Source organism: Choloepus didactylus, chromosome 5 (assembly GCF_015220235.1).
Source record: "Choloepus didactylus isolate mChoDid1 chromosome 5, mChoDid1.pri, whole genome shotgun sequence".
In the NCBI taxonomy this organism is placed as follows: domain Eukaryota; kingdom Metazoa; phylum Chordata; class Mammalia; order Pilosa; family Megalonychidae; genus Choloepus; species Choloepus didactylus.
The window spans coordinates 143,589,266-143,608,569 of NC_051311.1; the positions used below are offsets into that span (position 1 = coordinate 143,589,266).

Consider the following 19,304-nt stretch of genomic DNA (forward strand, 5'->3'; position numbering starts at 1 on the left):
ATTGAGGCCTCTCTAGACACTGGTGGAATCTTGGGCCAACATAAACTGATTTACTTTTCACCAACAGAGCTTTGTGCCGAAATGTTGACTGCAGGTGCGTTTTGAGAGAGGGAGTAAAATCTGAGGGATTGGTAATTAGACAAAACAGGTGGAAGTCATTTGACTACTTCTCAGCAAACTGCAAAACAATCTACTTTACTTTGGAAAGGATTTTTTTTTTAATGTAACAAATGACCCTACAAACACTGAGTTTGATTAGGTACATCCAGGGAATTGACAGCAATTTTTTTTATAAAATTGAAGATAGATCTTTAAATTTGTTTAGAAGAGATGAGAAAAGATCTAGCTCTGAGGGAGTGTGAAATAAATATTTATAAATACTACCTCTACCATATTGTAAGTAACTATTGCATGTGTAGCCATTTATTAACATGATGATGTTTGGCATGTATGTTTGTAAACTGTATCCCATTTATTGAAGAATATTCTTAATATTCCTTAGGAATGTGCAGAACCTTTATCAGAACATTTTAACAAGATGTAGAAAAGACCTAGGCTTCTTTATTAATCATTTTGTGCAGAACACTAAGGAATGTTCCAGTAGAGTGCAGCAAAAGCCAGTTATTGCAAAACACACTCTTTTTCTTCCTTAGTCAGTCTGGAATGTGGAAACAGAGAAATTTCAGATTTAAAAAACGATGGAAACAAACAATAGAGATCCTGGAACAGTAGTGCTCTATGTGCATCATATCCCCCGTCCCCCATCTCAAGCCCCACTGTCCTATGAGAAGTCCACAGTCAAGAAAAGCTGTCTCCAATTTACTCAGCAACACTAACCTTTCTTGATGAAGGGATTTGGTGGTAGCCCAGGACAGCACTAAAAAATTTGCATGGTGTATTTTTACTTTCTTTTCTTTTGAAGATAACTTTTTAAAAGTACATAAGTACTACATCAGAATTCTTTGTCAGAAAACACGGATAAGTAAACAGAGGGAAATAAAAATTATCCTAATTCCACTGAAGACAAAGAAATCCCATTTCTAATTTGTGAATGTGTTATATTTTGTGTAAATATATAAATTTAAATAAGAATATTTTTAAATGAGGTCATACTGTACATGCTGTTTGTAAAGTGTTTTTTCCCATGTGAAGATAAATTCTTAACGTGCTCCATGTCAACATAAATATTGATAGCTATTATAGTTTTTAATAAAAACAGTTACTCTAGCTGCTAATTTCAATAACATTTCTATGGTATGCCTCTGTCTTAAAAAAAAGGGGCATACTGCTTCACAATAACGTGTAAGTAATTCATTTCTCTTTGTGAATAAATATTATTCTAATGCAGACCACTGTATATTTGATGTGTACCTCAAGGAATAAATATTTACTGTCACAGATTAGCTGCTTTTTCTTTCTGTTGGTGATTTACTTTAAGCTTGTATTTCTAACTTCTAGCCCATTTTTAGAGAGTGGTATTTTTTACTAGTATGTAATTTCATAGTGGTAAAACCTTAAATTTGGTGATTTTTTTATATTGTTTAAATAGTAAAATAGATGCTCAAATTTTCTTGCTTTCTGTCTACCACAATTCAATTACTTTTGATTGACTTACCTAAGCTCTTACTTTAAACGAATAATGTAATCCTTATGTTTGCGATATGGTAATTGAAGAAAAGTATAAAATATTGTCTTTAGCTTTCCACAAATAGTAAAAGCTGATTACCAGAGAAACAGAGCCATCATTTTTTTAAAAATGTAATTAATAAATTCTATTGCGTATTATCACATCTATTTGAATTAGGTCTGGCATCTGAATGTCCCTGAAGGAATCCTGATTGGTAGAGAACTTGGGGTGACCAAGTTAAGGTCCCTTCCCCCAAAATCAGGTGCCACTTCCCGAACAAGCTAGGCTGTGGTCAAGATGTGTGCCTGGGATCTTGAGGCTCACTGATTCAGGCCTAATCAAGAGGGCAAAGTAGGAAGCTGTAACCAGGTTAGAGATTGTGGAAGCCAGCGGCCCGTTGGCCTTAAATTTAGCACACCTAGCTGTGCTCTAAGACTAGCTGCAAAAGGCCAGGTGTGGACCTGATCCCATAGAGAGAGCATCTGCCTCTGGCTACCTGGGAGAAGGAGCAGCCCTGGGCCTGCAGGAACAGTGGGGTGGCATGCAGAGTCAGGGCCCGCAGGTGGTAACATTGTGCTTAGCAGGGGTTAGGATTATGGAGTCCTTTTATAGCATGTATAAAGAATATGCAAATGCAGAAAACAAGCAAACAAACAAACATTAAAATATCCTGGAATGTTTTTGCAACACAGTTCAAAGTTGATAAACTTCAAAAATTGTAGATACCTCAGGAAATCAATTAAAGGCCCTGAGTGTACCAGGGCATTCAGTAAATAACTTTAGTTTCTAATCTTACTTCAAAGAGGAAACTTGAAATCTTCCTTGAAGATTTATTTAACCCTCTCTTAAAACCTTGTACTTGGGGTATGTGGCCACCAGGGGGCAGCCACCACTTTGTTAAAAGCACTTGTCTGAAAAGGTAATGAGGTAATGCTTTTTCCCAGTTGGGAAAGTGAAAAGAACCACGTTTTTTGTTTTTTTTTTTTCCCTTTTTGAACTAAAATGAATATAATAAATAGAAAGTTCAGTAAAATTTACCAGACTAAACAGAATTAATTTCCTGACTTGTTTTAAAAGATGCGGTCTTTGAATTTTCACCTACTCTGTGGCTTTTTTTTTTTGCTTTTGTCCCAGTAGCACAGTCTTTTTTCTCAGATTTGTAGTTAATTAGTGATGACTTTTTTTTTTCCTTAATCACTTTGCAGCTAGAAATACACACACACACTCTTATATGTATGTACTTAAAAACAAAAAAACTATTCTTGTCTTTTTGATCCCATGCCTGAAGAAGTGGTTACAGCAAGTTGATATACGGAGGAAAATAGGAAAACTCCTTGGCTTGTCCTTCCGAAAGAATAGAGAGAAGATTACTCTCTATTCTTCGAAATTACTCTCTATTCTTATAAGAGTGAACAATCCCTTTTCCAAAAAGCAGTTTTGTGCTGCTACCTAGATGCTGCTTGAAATATACATACATGAGCCCTTAGTTGTTCTAAAATTTGCCTTGGGTTGAATCTGGAGGGGAGCATTAAAAAATACAGATTCCTGAGCCTGACCCTAAAATTTAAAGGGAGAAGGGCTGTTTTTCTAAAATGTTCCCTGGTGATTCTGATGCAAGGTCCAGGGAAGTGCCTGGCAACTTTCTCTCTTGTAACTTGTAAGAACTATATTAGTGTGTGAATTCCTCAGCACTAACTTTTTAAAAAGTGTGTATTATCAGAAACAGGTATTTGCAAATGGTGTATGTAATAAGGTTTTTAAGCAGAAGTTTTAAAACAATTTTGTAGAAAATTTTAATATGTAGGCCACACTTTAATTACAGTTCTTATTTAGAGGTTTATTCTTCACACTGATGGCAATATAATTATAAGATTTATTTTTAAATTTTGGAAAAGGAAATGTACTTTCTTGCTTAGATGCTATTCAAGAAAAATCTAGAATGTCACAGTAATAGTTACAAGTTCCTTTTTATAACAAGAGATTTGATTGCTCTGAGAATAAAGTGCAAGTGGATATTGACTGTCATGTTACTGTAAAAAATAGTTTTTGATTTATGGTATATAAAATTAATATTTTATAAATATTCATTAATCTCTTCTTTAAACTGTGAAATAAAGGGGAAATAATTCCATTCTAGTTTCAGAGAAGACCCTGAGCAATGAAGAGGAAAAATCCTTATCTAATCTAGTATGCTTAAGGTAAACTCACAGAAGAGTGCTGGAGTATTTTGATTTCCATGTCATTTTGTTATACACCAATCTCCTAGTAATTGGAGTTGTTCTCCCCACTCCCCTAACCACATCTCTAAACTTTGGCATTGGTTATAGATTCAATTGTTAAGTCTTTCTACCTAGACCTTACTTTATCATATAGGTTATCATTAATTAATTCAAAGCATGATGATTATTCAAACAGGCACAATTTTGAGAGACAGGCTGGTCTGGTGGTTGAAGTCTTGTAGAAATGGATGCCAGCTTGCCTGCCAGGTCTTGCTCTCTCAAATAAAGCACTCCAAAAGGCTCAGAAACTAAGAGTACTGTCATGAGAGGAGCCGGGAGAAACAGAATTAAGAAACCTCTTTTGGGAATGAGTCAAGCTAACTTGACATTACCTTCACTTTGAAATACCAAACAGGCCTCGCTGTATTTTATTTTGGTGTTGAACTTCAGTGCCTTTTGCCACTTGCTCTGAGATCCAGCTTGACCTTTCGGTGACAGACCTGCTTAGGGGGAAACAGCTGAAGAAAGCCCAAGAACAGAAACTTTGAATTCACTCTTCTAAACAAATGCTGATCTTTTTTTTTTTTTTTTTTTTACATTAAAAGAAAACAAAAAGGAAGACTGCTTTGGATAACATTTATCAAATTTCAATTAAAATAGACCTAGAGGTTTATAAGGTCCAGTTAGGGAAAGAGAATTTTGGCATGAGGTGAATGGAAACTTTTCATGTAGGAAAATGTACAGGAGTAGAATTAGAGGGGGAAAAGGTCACTAGTCATGACCTGATGTTACTACAGCCACACCAATTTACTTGTAATAGGAATTCAGTGTGTTACAACAAAGAGGGTTCTGTAAATGCACCATGATAAAAATGGCGAGTATTTATAATAGCTGCTATTTTTTGAGTACTTACCATGTGCCAGCTAGGGCTTAGTACTTTACCTATATTATCTCAATTATTTTTAAGGGGTCTGTTACACAGAAGGACTCTGCAATTTTTTGCTTTCTATAATTTAATGCATTTAAAAAGCATTTCTTTGTGTAAACACTTCCCTGTGGATTTGAGATTTTAGGAAATAAATGGGAAAATATTAGCTAATCTTGTTCAGGAGAGAATGATGGTATTGGGCACATGGTATAAACTCACCCCAGATTTCCCAAACTGTGATCCAAGGAATATTCCTCTGGGAGATATTAATAGGTGTTCTGTGAAAAATGGGTTTTGAAACACTGCATTCTATATCCCCGTTGGAGATCCACTAAGCCACATTGTGTTATTAAAGGCTCTGAGAAGTTCTGCTCTAAAGATACTGTTTTTTTAAAACTGTGTTAATATTTCCCTTTTTATCTGAGCAGAAAACCCACTGTATGTGGGGTGGAGGGAGCATTCCATGAATGCCTTGTTGGTGTTGGAATACAGTTTTGCATGAGTCTTTCACATTTCTGCATCTCTTGTGAGCAGAGGCACTGAATATCTTTGTTACAGACTATCTTTTCAAGGATTTTTTTTTTTATAGCAAACAGCCTTGGAAAATATAGTATCTCCCTCTAGAGCAAAAGGCAGGTTTATTTGCTGTCTGGAAGAATAAAATAATGCTTCCTCCCAGCACAGGCTTACTGACCGTTATAAAAGATTTGGATTCTCCAGGCTCAGGGTTCTTCTCTTGTAATGCAACCAACTGCATATGACCCTTTTTATGAGACTCAGTGAAAATTGGGACTTAGAGAACCAGTGCAAATGCTGATATTCTGGCTCCTTCTGGTACTGTTAGTCATAAAACCCTTTGTCTCTGACCCAGGAATCTTGAGTCTTCTGCAAGCATTTGTGAAACTATGGCAGATTAGCTTGTTAACCTACAAATAGGGGTGAAATCTTACATGGTTCACAATTCTTAACAGTTAGGAAATGCTGAAATATGTCCTTGGAGATAAATGGTTCATCTCTTTGGGTTAGATATATCTATTTCTGGCTGGGTAGGCTAAGATGGGATAGGGGTGGGAGTGGAGTAGTTGGAGGAAAGGGCTTGTAACTCTAAAGAATGGGGAAAAACAGAGGTTCAATAATATATGGCTCCAAATTCAAGCACCTTCCAAAACACTGTGGAATATTGAGTTTCCTTGCAACTTTATTTAATCTAAATTCCTGTTGCTTTCCTTTTAGGTTTTATTTTTCTAAACATCAGTTTTATTTTGCTACTGCTCTTTGCCATATTTTTTTCAGATGAAGAATTTCTATCTATATAATGAAATACTTAGAGATGGTGGATCATTAGTACTACAATTCTTGCAGATTTAGGAAAATCAGAAGGAAATATATATTTATTCAGCATGGATTGTATGCCTGTAACTCTGCTGAGCACTTACCGTGGGTTTTCTAATTTAATCTTCCATGTCAAGACATTGATATTATTATTCCCAATTTATATATAAAGAAACCTGGGGCTGTGTGAGATGGTTGCTATAATATTCATAGCCAGCATTTTGTGTCGAGTGCTTACTAAACACCAGCAGCTATGCTTATTTAACCCTCATAACAATCCTAAAGTAGTTACTGTTATTATCCTTATTTTATGTTTGAGGAAACGGAGGACCAGTTAGGAAGTGATCTCCCCAAGGTCACATAATTCACAGAGCTATGATTTGATGGTAGGTATGTATATATGACTTCAAGATCCAGGTCTACCACCCCAAGTTGAAGTTTTATGAAGATAAGGTATATTTGGCTTGAGCTTAGGGTGCACATGTAGTTATTGTCAAAACTAGACACTTTGTAGAGGGAAAGAGGGGAGATTTTACTAATTATTTCAGGACAACAGGTGTAAGCCCCACACCATTGGGGAAGGCCCTACCTTGTGTGGGCACCCTACCTTGCACAAAAAGGGTACTCAAGTCAGTGGTAGGATAGGTAGGTTTCAGTCATATTTGCACTTCTGATTTTTGACGGTTGTGGTTCTAGGGCATTATCTCCCATCGAGTCAATATGTTGAATTCAAATAGTTTTAAAAATTTTATTGTGCTTTTAAAAGTGTTTTATTGCCAAAGTAGACCCACCCTTAATAACAGCTCCAATATAGATAAAATGGATTACTGCACATCCTTTTCTCACACCTCAGTGTTTTATGAGTTTCCAGAATTTAGTGCAGTCCAAAGTGGAGGGAATATTTATGACATTTTAAAGCAAAGCAGGAGAGGATTGCTCTCCTTATGCCTTCCCCCACCCCATCAAACTGAAGAACATGATTGACTTGGCTTTATAGGGGCCACATTCCTCATCTAAATGAAACCCAGCTGAGGATGGAAAATTGCAACACTATCTTGTCCTCCCAGTGTCAATTGACAAAGGATAAAATACTTGAGTTTTGCTTTCCTTGACTTCATTTTCAGTGGTATTTACAACAAAGAGAGAATAATACTTAATAAAAATCTATAACAACCATGGTAGCTTTATTGCTGTGGTTTATTCATGGTTGTTTAATAGCCTCTAAAGGGTATTATAGTGGTTTTCAAGTGATTTTTCTCTATTGTGCTATTGTTAGTTTTTTTTTAATATAACAGTGTTAGGCTAGCTTTATAAAGACATTTTTATGCATTATTTTACACATTGAAGAATTTTTTTAAGAATGTATAGTGTGAAGTGTTTCCATAGTCAAATAATATATCTTTTGGAGTTTCACAATACACTTTGGCATATCAAAAATAATTAGAAGTGCTGTGTTGTATAAATGAGCCAAAGATGGTCTCTGTCTAGTGTCCCAGTATGTTGTTTACTTTTTCACAGCAGCCTGGGTCCAATACAAAAAACTGGCCGGTGGCAAACTCAAATTCTTACACATTTAATTGTTTTAAAAAATAGCCCAAATAAACAACCTTTAGCCTTTTGGAGTTAACCTTCCTTGCATACTGTGCCAAACTTTGCCCAGTGTCACTCAGCATCTATTTCCGGTTGATTAGATAAGATCCTGCCCTTATAAAGCCGTAAGCCACTTTGACACCTTGGGGTTCTCTGGCCCAGAGGCTCCCTGCTGTGCTGACTGTGACACCTGGACACTGCTGTTGGCCTCTGGAAGGTTCCTGCTGTGAGGGTCTGCCTCTCCCTTGCAAACCTGTCAAAGCAGCAGCCCCAATAAATAGCTTGTATGTTACTGCCATCTAGTGGTCAAATCTTTTTATTGGTTAACTTCCAAATTTCTAAATTCGAACTCACCACACATTGGGAATAATTTTTTGATTTTGTATATAGACCACTGTTTGCCAAACTGAGACACCAAATACTTTTTAGTGAATCATTTGTTAACTTCTAGAACACTAAAAGCACACTTCAGAACATATTAGCATAGTGTAGTTCACTCTCTCTTTAAAATCATTCTTATGTGTCATATGTCTCTTTTCCCTTTCCTAATTTTCATTGCCACTGCACCCCACTTTTCTTTTGTTGGTTTTTGACTAGTTTGCCTTTGGGATTTTTTTAAAACTCCAATCAGAACTTACACTTATCTATCAGACCTACCTTTATTCATTGCAATCTGTATCTCTCTTCATTTTCTTTTTCCTGCCTGCCATGATTTGCTTTGTTTCTTTTCAAATATTTAACTTGAACATTTGCTTCATTTATTTTTATTCTTTTAAAACACTGAAAGCATTTTAGGCTATGAATTGTCTTTGAGTACAGCTTTTCCAACATACCTCTTTTAGTGCAGCAATAGTGCTTATGGCTTGGTGAAAATAGAATAGGCTCAGGGGAGAGCTAGACCTTTGTTAGGATCCTGCCACTTATTGTATGACCTTCAGCTGCAGTTTCTGTTATTGTGAAATGGAGTTTTAATACTTACCTTTCAGTTTTTAAAATTGAATTTAATTACATTTTGTCTATAGAGTTCATAGCATAGTACCTGGAACATAATAGATTGTTGACCAATGGGTGTCTGTCTGTATTTTTTGCATATAATTTTACAAATACTCTGTCCTTTCACTTTTTATTTCCCTTTTGTTGCAGTAGTTGTATAGTAGCTGTTTAAGAGAGTCATTTTCTTGCCAGATAGCACAATTTAAAAACATACAGTTTTCTTCTTAATTTTTAATTGTTTAATAAATTGATTAGAACATGTAGTCTTTAAAATTTCACATAATGAAGCCAGTTAGGGAAGGGGTAGATCTAGCTCCTGCAACAGCTGGAAACAGGAACTGGAATGCCACAAGGGATCTCACATACTTTATCCTCTTCTTGTCAGCTTTGTTTGTGGAGAACCACTTCTCCATGGGGTAGGATACTTGCCTTAAGGCAGCTATGAGCCCATGTCTGCTTGTGACCCAGGAGGAAATGTCTTTTTAACAAGAGCGAGTCAGTTAATTGGTGCAGTATAAGCCTTTCTGGTACCAAGGGGAGCTAGTACCATGATTGGTCAGCCTGGGTCACGTGCTCAGGCTTGTGGCCAAAATGGTGGCATCTGTGACCAATAAGCAGAAGATTGTAGGTGCTTGGCAGTAGAAACCAGTCAGTATGGCCTTCCTACAAGCAACTAATTAGAACGCATTCATTAACTCATTCAACAATTAGGTGTTGAGAGCCTACTCTGTACTAAGTACTATTCTCGGCTCTTGGGACTTAGCTGCAAACAAAATGAAGATCCCAAACTTCGTGGAGTTCATATTCTATTTAATATTTGTCTGTTTCTTTATTTCTTTGTTTCTTGTCCCCTCCCTCTCTAGATGTAGACTCCATGAGATCAGCAGCTTTGTCTTGTTCTTTCCTGTATCCCCAGTACCTAGAAAATTGTTGGAAGTACCTCAATAAATGTTGGACATATGAAGTAATCTTAGCTTGCTGGATGAATGAGCATTGTTATTTAACTTTTGTTGCCTGGTCACTTGTGTGGAGGGAACTTATTTTTTTTCCTCAGATAAACTGAAGAAATCTAATTCTTTATTTGTCAATTAACAGTGGATGAAAATCCACAGATTCTGGTTTATACTCTTCATGGCTTTCCCTATCTCTGCTCCTTTCCTATATCAATTTCATGCAGATTGTAAGTATATTAAGATCTCAGACAATGTCCTTCTTGCTCATCAGTGCCCAATATATAGTGGAATTTGAATAAATATTTGATAAATAAATGTTAAAGTCGTAGGAAATGATGCATCTCTGCCTCATCCGTGTTGCCCGTGTTTCTCAGTTGGGATCTGCACCCCTGAATGGAGATGGAGAGTTGACAGAAGGTGTTGGGAGGGGAAAAGAAAGGTTTAAGCGACAATGGCCACCTGAGAAAGCAGGTCCTTCCCATTAAGGGATTGATTGCTGGCATTCTGGGCCTGAATTGCCTTAGTGTTTTGATTAGGTGAAGGCAGTGGAATTTGGTGAGAATCTTCTCATTTGGGGGTCCAATCCTCTCCGCCTAATCTGGTTTTTCTGCTCAAAGCCAGAACCACATGTTTAGTAGAAATTACTCCTGATGTACGGTGAGCAATTGATGAATATTCTTACTTTGCACTGCTTTGTAACTGGACATCTTTTTGTGTGCTTTCAAGGGTATTTACATGAAAATAGAAAAAAAAAGAGCAAATCAAGTACTGCTTGCTAGCTACCTTCTCAACTGGGAAGCCCCTTATATTCCATTTGTCTTTTAAATATCACCAGAGAAAAATTATTTTATAATATCCCTAAGAAATCCAGTCCTGTCAAACACTTGTGCCAGGAAATTTTTCTTAAACTGTCCTCAAAAATCTTTATTTTGCTGTGTAATTCCATTATAATGTGATTTCATATTTTAATTTCATTATGAACATACATTTTATGACACAATAAAATCTTTTATTTCTTTTTTCTATTACGTAAAATGAGTCTTTTGTTGCTGGATATATAAATGGTACACAGTTGTCTTGTTTCTTTTATTATAAACACAAAGGATTCCATGGAGAAACTAGCTAATATCATCAAATTCAAGGTATTATTTTTGGCAATTAAGCTGAATTGTTAAACTATTAGACAGTTAAACAGCTGTTTTCTTTCTTGATTTACAAGAAAAGATTTAGCAGAAAAATGCTCTTGGAAAATTAAATTTGTATATTTTATTCAAAATGGAGAATGATTTGAAATAAAAACTGTATCACTTCATTAGGCCTGCAGATGGGTTATTACGGGCATTTCTAAGCACATTTTTATGATAAACATGCTTTTCCTTTTTCCATGGTACCCCCACCCGCCATCCCCCTAGTATCAGATGTGGAACATTATGTCCTAAGAGTTTTTCCCCTAAAGGATTTTAGAGTTAAGGAGCCTTTTACTCTCTAGTATCCTCTCTCTTTCACTCTCTCCTGGACCACCGATCTAATCTATAATTCAGACCCTCAGCTGAAAAGGAACTGACATATATATGTGATTAAGAGAGGGCTTTTATATTCCTTGAGGCATATTTCATCAATCACCTAGCCACTTTACCTCACCTAGAGGCTGAAAACTGAATCATTTCCTCTACTGCTACATGCTAGAAGACCCTTCCTTGACTTGGGAATATAGATAATGTAGACTATAATGAACTCTTTTATGTTTGTTTTATTTCCGTTCTTTGTTTTAACATGGAACATATAATTTCATACTAATTGCAGAGATGGACAATTAAAATTTTTCATTTCTTAGCATCACAATGAGTATTTTGTTGTTGGGTACATATAGTATATGAAAATATATATACATATATAGCAATATAACATATGTCAGTATGTCATATGTATCAATAATTTACCTTCAATCACAGTAATCTATATATAACATCTTTCCTCTGATATATTTGGTAGAACAGATTTGGCGATGAGAAAAGCAATGGTTTTTGTTATGGATTTTGCATTCTTTTGGCAGAATTGCAATACTTCTCCCATTCCTCGATCTGGTAGAGTTATTAGGTGGCTTGCTATACTGTACTTGCATTTGAAATTTCCTCTTCTGTGTTTTACTCTGAGTATTTATTTTCCATCAGCTGGTAACATTGTAACATTGATTGGTGCAAGGAATGTATTATTCATGCTGTTCTGGTTTTATGCCATTAGTGCTGTCAGCATTAGTATTCAGTCTAAAGAGACACAATTATGTCAGGAGCTCTCAGGATCAGCTTGTTCTGTTTTGCATTTGTTTCTCATTCATTAAGGAGACTTCTTTTGTATAGGAGATCTTTTCTTTGTTGGTGTAAACTGGAATGAAATAAGAAGCCAGTGTGAGACTGATATATATGTAACCTTTTAAACAATTTTTTTTTTTAATTTTATAAATATTCACTGTACAAAATGTGAAAATTATGGAAAACTATAAGTAGGAAAATGAAATAATCTACACTTTCATCACACTGTTAATATGTTGATAGTGCCTTGCTTTCTAGCCTTCTAGTTTTTTTCTGTCTTAAAATATAAAATTAGTTTTGAGTACTGATTTTTCCCTTTAGCATTATGTGAAGCATATTTTGCCATTTCATAACATATTTTTAAAAACTTGATTTTTGATGTATTTATAATAATTTCATATGGCTATATCACTTTTCACCCATTCTTTATTTTCAAACATTTATATTTTTCCATGGTTTATTTTATTTTTATCAAGAATGATACACATCCTTGTTTATAAATCTTTGATCATATCTCTGATTATTTCCTTAGGATAGGTTTCTAGAAATGAAATTACTGGGTCAAAGTATATAAACATTTTAAAAGCTCTAGATACACATAACCAAATTAACTTTCCAAAAACATTGAACCAATAGATCTTGTTTCATGAAAAAATACACTCCTCCTATTTTAACTTACGTTGCTGTAGTTGTTTTTTAATACAGCATTGTAAACCTCTGTCATTTTAGTAATATATTCATTAAAATAGAGAAGTCAGGGCATCACTGGATTACTTAATTAGCCAAAACACCTGGGTGGATAGTGGCTCCCTAACACTAAAAGCTGCCAGAAATTCTGGTACATCATCTTTTCCTAGGGTATACTTTTTAATCACTTAAATTGATAGATCCTGCAGCTCAATATATGAACAGAAATATGGCAGGGGTCTGAGAATTCAAACAAATAACTATTTTTATAGGTCTCTTGTAGAAAGGGAGAGCTGCTATCTACCACTTCATACATAGTAACTGAGATTTTATTGTGTTTTACCTTGTTCATAGAACCATATAGTGACCTAGTTTCTTATTTATAAATACATTAAAATTAGTAGAAAGTCGAGGTAATCTAATCAAAATAAGTTACATTTGAAATAACATCATTTACTTATTGAATTTTAAATAATGGAGTCTAGAATGTGCAATGATGGTCATGACATAATATTATATGAATTTCAAGTAATAGTGTGGCTTTGACTTCATAAAATATGCAGAAAATACTAAGTCCAATGGAAATGTTTTAATTAGAGTATCGTGACTCTATTACTTCATTTCAGCCTCCTTCTATTAGAAGGAATATTAGAAAATCTCACCTCTTCTATAAAGATTATTTGAAACAATGATTTCTATTCCTCTGTTTTAGCTGGTGGGAACACTGTCTTCTTTACATTATAAAGTAACCTGAAAACTTGGGCATAAAATAAATGCTGCATTTTGGAGAACATTGTTTAGTTAGTGCTTTTTTGTATCTGAACACTCTTTTTAGGTCCTGCATTGGTAGACTTAATGGTGGTGAAGAGAAAGAATCACTGGAATTATCAGAACACTTGGGATCTTTTAAATATTCTGTCTCTAACATTTACTAGCTGTGTGACCTTTGTCAAGTTTTGATCCTTCCGAAGCCCAGTTTTCTCATCTGTTATTTAGGGATGACATAATCTTCAAGATTTAATGGACTAATGAGTGAAATGCCCCCTATTATAGAAGGTCTTTAATAAAAGGTTGTTTCTTTCTTGCCCTTGTATGTAAAATATGTAGAACTCGAATGAGAGGGATCATTTAAATTCAGGATGCATCATGCAGCACTCAGAAAAGTACTGCCTGCAATACAGATGCATCAATAGATATTCAATTAAATACCAAGCTTAGTATGTGGATTGGCAACATTCCGTGTTTGCAGCTTTTGGAACCAGTTTGCCCCTTTGCCAAGAACCATAATTATAAATATATTATTCACAAAATAGCAGTGCCTATTCATTATGGAGACATATTTTCCATAAAAAGTCATTAAATTGGTTCCAAGAGGAGTTGGCTTGTTCTTTTGTGACACTGAATTTTTTGGTCCTTTGTGTTTCTGATGAGAGAAATGCTCAAAATTGTCAATATAATTTGGCCACTCATCACATTGAAACAAGGGTACTGTGAAGAATTTTCAGTTCGTTCTTTGTCGCCGGAAGTGGCACCAAGTCTTCATTTGTGGGAGGTGGCTTTAGTCCTTCCATGACCTCCAGCAGCCTCCCCCAATTCTTTGATACGGAGAGATAATGCATTTGTAGTTTTTTTTATGTAAAGTGCTGTGTAAGTGTAGCTTCGAGACAAGTTAGCCTCTTAACTTCCAAACAGATTGCTGCACCAAAGTTGGAACAACCACAGTTTGTGGCTCTCCAATTTAAGAAGGATTGTTGATTTGCCATCATCTACTATCTTTTTGCTACTCAACTATTTCCTAAATCGTAGAGATATGGGAACATTAGCAAAAACATACAGTCATTGCTATCGCTGTGGATGTGAACTTGGATCATATTTTTTCATTTTTCATGCAAGTATATTATATTGTACTTGAAGAAAGATGCCTAACAGTTTGAAAATGTTCATGTGATTATTAATGACTGATACAGTATTTCTTTGATTGAGCAATGTACCAACTTCAAACCGTCTCATGTCTAATTTCAGATAATTGCACAGAAATTTATTTTCTTAATGATTATATAATTGGCACTTGTAATTATATAAATTATAATCTTAAACTCTCAGATTAAAAATAGTGAATTAAAACATTTGCGTTTTCAAGTCCAAACCAAAGGCATTAGATCCACTGCAGTTATTTAAGATCTACTCATTTGTTACGACTTTGCTCTAGTACTAACACCCAATGACGTGTCGATTGTAATCTATCTCTGCCCATCATAATCTTGTCTCTGCTTCAAGCCTATCTCAGAAGTTTAATCCTTGTCTAGAAGGATAATTAGAAACCATCTAATTCAATGTCATTTCTGTCTAGGTAAATTGAATTACGATAACCTGAAACTTGCTGTGGTATTAACCCCTTTAAAGTCAGAGCAAGGCTTGCACCTTGTGAAAGGCGACACAGCTGACCTCTCGTTCTCACCCCAGCCTTTTTTTCCGAACAGTGACTTGGGAGTGTTCATCAAATAAAGCCAAGTGCTGTATCAGGTTAGCTCCAGGGTGTCTTTAGTGAGTATATGTGAATGTTTGTTAAAGTGTTGGCTTTAATTGCTGAGTTACAGAGAAATATCAGAGTGGTGTCTGTCAGATTTATTCCCAATTTCTCTGGGAAAACTTTTTGAGTCTCACGTTAATTCTGTAACTAGAAACACAGATTGATTTAAACTGGAGATTACTAACACAAGAAATGAGAGCTTCTTAGGTAGGCGCATGTTTGTTTTCAGTGTATCGTTAATAATAGCTTTTGTACTTTAACAAATAATGCATTCAGTAAGTATTTTTGCTGGACATGATGTTGATTTCTGAAATACAGAAATGAAAAAAGACACAGGCCCTTTTCTTCAGCAGTTCTAATCCACTGGTAATAAAATATAAACACATTGCAATACTCTGTGATAAGGGCCACAATAAAAGTTTTGTTTTTAATAATATCACAGAACAAAGTCAATTGGATATCTATGTAAAAATAATTACAACTGGACTCTTATATCACACCAAAAACAAAAATAAATTCTAAGTGAATTAAATACTTAAATGTGAAAGGTACTGCTTTTACAAGAAAAGAGAGAATATCTTTATACTCTCAGGGTAAGGGAGGATTTCCTAAACAAACTACAAAAAACACAGCCAGCCCTTAAAGAAAAGTTTGATAAATTGAACTACATTAAAATATTTTTGTACAACAAAGGAAAACTATAAAAAAGATTAAGATAAAATATTTTCAATTCATCCTGCCAACAAAGGAATATATTAAAAGATTACAGATGAATAGAAAAATGAATGGAGGGTCAGTGTAGAAAATTCTAAAAAAGAAAATGTGAGCAGCCAAAACAGCATATAGGAAGACATTTAGCCACAGTAGTAATCAAAATAAATAAATAAATAAATAAAAGTAAATTAAAACTGCAGTGAAATTCCATTTGACATGTATAAACTGAAAAAAATTAAAATTTCTGTTAGGATGAAGTGTTGGCAAGTACATGGAGCAAAGAGAACTTCCCATATATTACTGGTAGGAATACAAATTGGTACAGTATTTGGAGAGCAGTTAAAATGAATGAGCTAGAACTACATGTCAACATTTAAAAACAATCAAAAACACAGTGTTGAAGAAGACAGTAATGTAGAGGGATACCTATGGTGTGATATCAAAGTTTAACAGCATGCCAAACATTCATTCATATTTTTTTTAGGGATACATATACAGTAAAAGAATGAAAACACTGTATTCAGGATAGTGGTTATCCCCAGGGAAGAGAGAGGGTAATGTGATGTAATACTTAATTTCTTAAAATCTGAGGCAAATATGGGATAATGTTAAGACATATCAATGCTTGGTGTTTGTTATATTATTTTCTATACTATGTTTGAACTGTTTCATGCTAAAAGAAATGAGAGAGAAAGCACAGAGGAAAGTTCTCTGTGGGAAGATCAGAGAAAATTCCCTACTGACCTTTAAGCTGGTTTTGGAAAAGTGGTACAGTGTGTGGAGGGCATGGAATTATAAAATAGCATTTTGTGTTCAGGGTCTTAAAATGAAGTTTGGTATTTATGCAGTCCCAAGACTGGGGCTGGGGCTGGGGGGGGTGGGGTGCTGGGGATGGGAGATAAAAAAGAGAGGTTATTAGAGATGAGCCTGGAGGAGGAGGTAGGGGCCAGATCTTATAAGAGGATGTTCATTTCCCAAAGCTGATCTATTTTGTCACACGATGCTAGTCTCTCTTTCAGTTAGGACAGTCAGTTCATTGATCTGTGATGACTAAACTACTGAAGAAGACTCTTATGATTTTGGTTTATAATATTCAGTAGGTACTCAAAGAGTTTTGAACACTCTTCCAGCTTTGCTAGGTAGGACACCAAGAATGAAAACAGTATTCAGGCTTTGGGCTGATTTACAAAGTTAAAAGACTTGTGCTGTTAAACAAGTTTTATGGATCAGCCAGCCCTAAAGCCTGGAACCAGGTTTTCTTCCCTGGATTCAGCTGAGAAGGACTGTTTCACCTTCTTTTATAAGGTCCTGCCATTCAAATATTTGTACTACCTTTTGGAATCCATTTATTTCTTGCAAGAACTTTCTTTTTGGGGTGCACTGGAGTGGGGATTTTTTGGTTTTTGACCCACTGCCTGAGTGAGCTCTTACTATTTTTTGCTTATATCAAAGGACTCATTTGCATTTCAAAGAATGCCCCTTTACTATATTTTTTTGGAGGAAAATATTATCTTTTCTGTGCCATCCATGATTTCATAGATTTCTACATTTTTCTTCTCAGCTTTCACTATCCCAAACTGAGGCATTCCTATCTCCATAAGACTGTGCTCACACCCAATTTCCCTCTTTCTTTCTTTCTTTCTTATTGCTTATTAAAGGAACACCTTCCTCTATGGTTTTTTCCAGTGCCTGAAGCGGCACAGGAACTGGCTGCAGGTAGTCAAGGCAGGCGAGGTCAACCTTAGTGGTTAGGTTTTCTATGAGGTTTTTGTCTAAAATAGTACATGATATACCAGGTAAAATTTGATATGAAATAAGATAAGGGTTTTGGTGGTATAGTGCAAAAAAATTTGGTTTTAAGACTGGCTGTTTCCTAGCTATGTGATCTTCAAAAAATCTTTAGTGTCTTTAAGCTGTAATTTCCTCATTCGAAGGGTGGAAATAGTAAAACTGATCTCATAAACTTGTGTAGTTTAACTTATCTGAAAATATGTTGTAAATTATAAGTCACCATACAAATTTGGGATTGTATTAGTGTCATCAGTATTCTTCGCGATGCCTAATAGTTTTTTGGCTTGGCTGCATTAATGCATGGTGCCAGTGTGCTTATAGCTCAGTATACAGTAACTCTCAATCCTATATATTTTAGTGGCCTTTGTTTTATTTTAAAAGAGAGGTAGATTATCCATAAATAAATTGCCTCTGGGAGCATCTCTTTTAATACATAAAAATCCCTACATATGTCTGCTGGAGCTGCTGGTGCTGCTGCTGTGTATTGTACACTGGGTCGTGAGCCACAGCCCCCAGTTTGGGGGTTCTGCCTTCCAGTCCATACAGGCTGTGCTCAAGGGTTTGAGGTCAATAAGGGAAGCAGCCAGAATTTATGTATTTCCTTCTTAAAGATGTCATTTACAATAAGAATCTAAAAACATACTGCAGTCCAAAAATATTATGTTAATTGATGTTTGAGTGACATGGGAAATTCTTGAATATGGAAAGTCCCAGGGTCTTCAATGTACATTGGATAAGGTAGATCAAGCTCAAAGGATAAACCCAAAAGACTTCAAAGAGAAGTACAATGAAGTAAAGCCATCCAAATCTGACACTCTGTTTTTTTCTGATCTAGCTGGAGTGAGAAGCAAGAAGGCTTTATGCACAGCAATATCTTTGGGCTTTTAACAGTACTTAACACTGTGTTGTAGGTTGGAAAAGGGTAGTATATGAATTTTCAGAGAATAAACAGGGAGATTGAATTTTAACACACATCAGCTCTTTCTTTATGTCTGTGCAGCCTGGAATAGTAGAATGAGAACAAAATTAAAAAGAAAGAAAAGAAAAATATAATGCTGTCTAGTGCTGGTGCCACCAGTTAGTTTTTAGAGTGATTTTCAGCAAGTCAATTGCTTTTTAGAATCCTTTCCTCATCTTTAAATTGAAAATAACTTGCCCCTGCCTACTTCCAAAGGTTTAGGATTGATTGAGATGATGTATGTAACTTACTATAGAAATAAAAGGGTTAGGATTTTAGGAATTAATTTTTATGTACTGTAGTTTACAGTAGTTCAGCAGTGTTCTGAAAGACCAGGTTACCTTTGTTATCTAATGTATACTATATTGGTCGATCGACAAGCAGACTTGACCATAAAGAATAAGAAGCTGGGATCCAGAAAATTAGCTGAAATTTGAACAATAATGTTATGTTAGCAGCATCCAAAGGCCTATGGCATGGTGTATATTCATGTGACAGTGTTATAATTTATTACCTATAAAATGTATATGATCTACAGGGATAGAAATCAGAAGAATGGTTGCTTTGGGCAGAGGAGGAAGATAACTAGAAAAGGGAATGAGGGAACTTTCTTGGGTTATTGGAATATTCTGTATCTTAAGTGGGGTGCTGGTTACACAGGTGTATACATTTG

The 19,304-nt window shown here is 35.3% G+C and overlaps 2 protein-coding genes across 6 annotated transcripts in view; both read left to right on the plus strand.

Moving 5' to 3' along the window:
- The window catches only part of BBS9 (Bardet-Biedl syndrome 9), a 591,615-nt gene that overhangs the window by 395,519 nt on the left and 176,792 nt on the right, over positions 1-19,304 (plus strand). The window lies entirely within an intron of this gene.
- On the plus strand, positions 82-18,571 carry TSTD3 (thiosulfate sulfurtransferase like domain containing 3). Its single transcript, XM_037837362.1, is given in 3 exon segments — positions 82-94; positions 18,302-18,555; positions 18,557-18,571. Coding segments are annotated over 3 exon segments (282 nt in total).